Source organism: Geospiza fortis, unplaced genomic scaffold (assembly GCF_000277835.1).
Source record: "Geospiza fortis unplaced genomic scaffold, GeoFor_1.0 scaffold408, whole genome shotgun sequence".
Classification (NCBI taxonomy): domain Eukaryota; kingdom Metazoa; phylum Chordata; class Aves; order Passeriformes; family Thraupidae; genus Geospiza; species Geospiza fortis.
Window position 1 is genome coordinate 7370 of NW_005054330.1, and position 2840 is coordinate 10209.

At 57.8% G+C, this 2840-nt stretch overlaps 2 protein-coding genes across 2 annotated transcripts in view; one reads left to right on the forward strand and one right to left on the reverse strand.

The window, feature by feature from the left end:
• Positions 1–763: 763 nt before the first annotated feature.
• On the reverse strand, positions 764–2613 carry GLTP (glycolipid transfer protein). Its single transcript, XM_031057386.1, has 5 exons — positions 2610–2613; positions 2275–2393; positions 1947–2080; positions 1330–1480; positions 764–1166 (listed from the first exon to the last, which is right to left on the reverse strand). The coding sequence occupies exons 1-5, from the start codon at positions 2611–2613 to the stop codon at positions 984–986; spliced, it is 591 nt and encodes a 196-aa protein (XP_030913246.1). The 3' UTR covers positions 764–983.
• TCHP (trichoplein keratin filament binding) overlaps positions 2612–2840 on the forward strand; it is an 8333-nt gene continuing 8104 nt past the window's right edge. Inside the window, exon 1 of the mRNA XM_031057454.1 lies at positions 2612–2669. Coding sequence (XP_030913314.1) covers positions 2612–2669 — 58 coding nt within the window. The remainder of the gene's footprint in view (positions 2670–2840) is intronic.

Genomic DNA, 2840 nt, shown 5'->3' on the forward strand with positions numbered 1-2840 from the left:
GAGTCGCCCGGGGCGGGCCCCCAGAGCGGCCCCTCCCCGCCCCGGCCCCGGCTCCAGCGGCGGAGGCGCCACCGGGACCCGCCCTCGGGATCGGCCCCCGCCCGCCCCCGGGAACACCGGCCACAAAACAGCCCAGAAGGAACAGCCCCAAAATACCCTTCAAAAAACAAGCCCCCCAGGAAAAACGTCTCTGGCACAGCCCTGCCAAAGAACAGCTCCAAAAACCCTCCCATAAACAGCTCTCCCAGGACACAGCTTCAAAACAGCCTCCCAGGAACAGCTCCAAAACATCCTCCCGAAAACAGCTCTCCTAGGGAAAAAAACCGAATTTCCCTACTCCCAAAACAGCCCTGCCCCAAAACACCTTCCCCAAACACCCTTTGGGGCTGACCCAGCCCCAAATGAGGCTCCCAGGCCATGGGTACTGTCAGTTTTTATTAATTGCTGCTCCTGGGGCTCAGGAGACAAGGGGGGCTCATAAGGCACCGCAAACACCACGGGGACAGTCCCTGGTTTCTGAATCCCAGCACAGGGGCTTGATCCCAGGCCAGCACTGGAGGAGTTGGGATCACTCAGGAAAGTCATCAGCTCCTCCTCCACGGGCATCATTCCAGACAATCCAGTGCCAATCAACACGAGGTGCCCGCCGGTGGGTTCCAGGCACAGCCCGAGTGCCACTTCATTCATCAGCAGGACACTTCATTCCCTGCCCCACTGAAGACAGGAATCCAGGGGTTGGGTCTAGAAACACTTGTTCTTCCTCTTGGGAAATCCAAGGGTGACACCCACAATTGTTTTATTGCCGTATTCTTAATAGAAAGTTAATTACTGTTATTTTTTTGGTTAGAAAAGACATTATCCACTGCAGATCCAGAGAGGAATCGAAGTCACCAAGAGCTGGGAGCCGCCCCAGCTGCCTCAGTGATGAAGACATAGGTAACACCCATCACAGGTTATTAATCTGTGCCAATCCTGTGCCAGCTTTAGGCTTTGTAGCTCAGCTCAGCGTTCATCTTCGTGTACATCTCATAAATTGCATCCAGGATTGGAGTGACCCTGGTGAGAAACTGGTGGATTTTTTCTATGCTTTCCTCTTCCTTGACTTCTTTACCCTTCTCCAACGCCTTCAGCAAATCGGATTTGTAGGGAAGAGCATAGACCGAGCCCTATAAAACAGGGAGAGGGTGTTTGACTCCCACAAACCCAACACAGACCATGGGTGGGGTTGTTCCTCTGTGCCAGTACTGTGGGGTCTCTGGACACTTGTCAGTGCACAGGAACAGCTTTAGGGATGGTGGTTGGGTGCTTGGAGAGGGAGGGAATGCTCACCGTGAAGAGCTTCTGCAGCATCCAGCCGTGGTATTTCTTCAGCGCGATCTCGTAAGCCTTCAAGGCGTTCACTCGGATGAGGTTGGGATGCTCCTCATCTCTCTCCCCGTCAGAGATGCTCTGCAGCAACACCAGAATGAATTTCAGACCCCTGGGAGAAGAGCAGAGATGTTGGGCTCAGGGAAGTGGGTGCTGCTTCCCAGCTTCCAGCCTGGTGTTTCCAAGTGCCCGTCCCTGTCCCTGTGTGTCCATCCAGGGAAGAGAGAGAGAAAGGCTGGATGGAGCCCCCAGGGCAGGATGGAGCCCCCAGGGCAGGATGGAGCCCCCAGGTAAGGCCAGGGCTGAGGGCTGAGCTGGGCAGGGTCAGGTGCAGCCCCGTGGATTCTCCAGGTCTGGACCTGTCCAATTTGTGGGCTCATGCTCTGAGGTTGAATTCCCCTGTGCAGTCCCGAGGTGGAGATTTGAGGAGGGGGTTCCCAACAGCTCCCCAAACACAGCACCCCACTGCCAGCTGCCCAGCCCCAGCCCACAGGGCCCAGCCCAGCACAGGCAGCCTCCATTTGGAGCTCTCCAGCTCCCCACATGCCGGGACAGAGCCAGAGCAGCTCCTGAGTCACCTTTTTAACCACATCAGCGCCAGCGTCGCGCCTGTCTTGGGCCAGGCCGAGCCGTGCAGCTCCTTCTCCACCTCCAGGATGTTCTGCAGAGTTTTGAACTTGGCAGGGTTGGAGTCATAAACCGCCCGGATTTTCTGAGGGCAGAAAAGGGGATTGGCACCCAGGAGCAGGGACTTTGAGCAGGAGCTCTGGGAATAAACTGTGACTGGGTGAGCCACTGCTGAGCCCAAAGTCCCCGTGGGAAGAAATGCCTTTTGAAAGATCTCCAGTCCCACAGCATCTCTCCCCAGGGATTCTCCTCCCTCAGCCCTCCTGAGTCCCTTCCTACCTTGATATTTCCAGTCAGGTCTGCTTTGACCGGCGAGTAGACGATGGGAGTCCCCAGGCAATCTGTGGAGACAGGGAGGGAGGACAGTAAGACATTGGTGACACAGGGGACACCACACACTTCCCATAACCAACAAGTTTCACTTTAAGCACAGCCCAGGCACTGAGACTAGAAACGGATCTCTGAGCTTCATACACGGCTGTTGGCCCTTGGGACAGCCCTGCCACCTACTGCGGCCCCACGAGTGACCTCCAATCCCCGTGGCTGCGGGACACAGCCCTGGCAGAACATCCTGGAGCAGCCTGACCGGCACCGGACACTGCCCGTCCACAGGCCCATGTCCTGCCCTTCCGGAGCTGCCAAGGACGCGCTTCCCAACGGGGTTTGCTCGGCAGGTTTGACAGGATCGTGATGCAACCTCGGTCCTGACAGAGCAGCCAAGCCCGGCGTGAGCCCTGGATCAGGTAGGGGGGTTCACCACCCAGAACCGGGGAGGGGGCACCCGGAGCGGCTGAGCCCGCAGCAGGCCTGGGCCCAGCCCGCATCTCCCAGCCCCGGCCCACCCC

Bases quoted from the DNA above. Each gene is read 5' to 3' on its own strand.
- GLTP (XM_031057386.1), bottom strand. The intron at 2,081-2,274 runs GTAGGAAGGGAC...TTCTGCCCTCAG, and splicing joins ACCTGACTGGAAATATCAAG to AAAATCCGGGCGGTTTATGA. The intron at 1,167-1,329 runs GTGAGCATTCCC...CCTGTTTTATAG, and splicing joins TGCTGCAGAAGCTCTTCACG to GGCTCGGTCTATGCTCTTCC.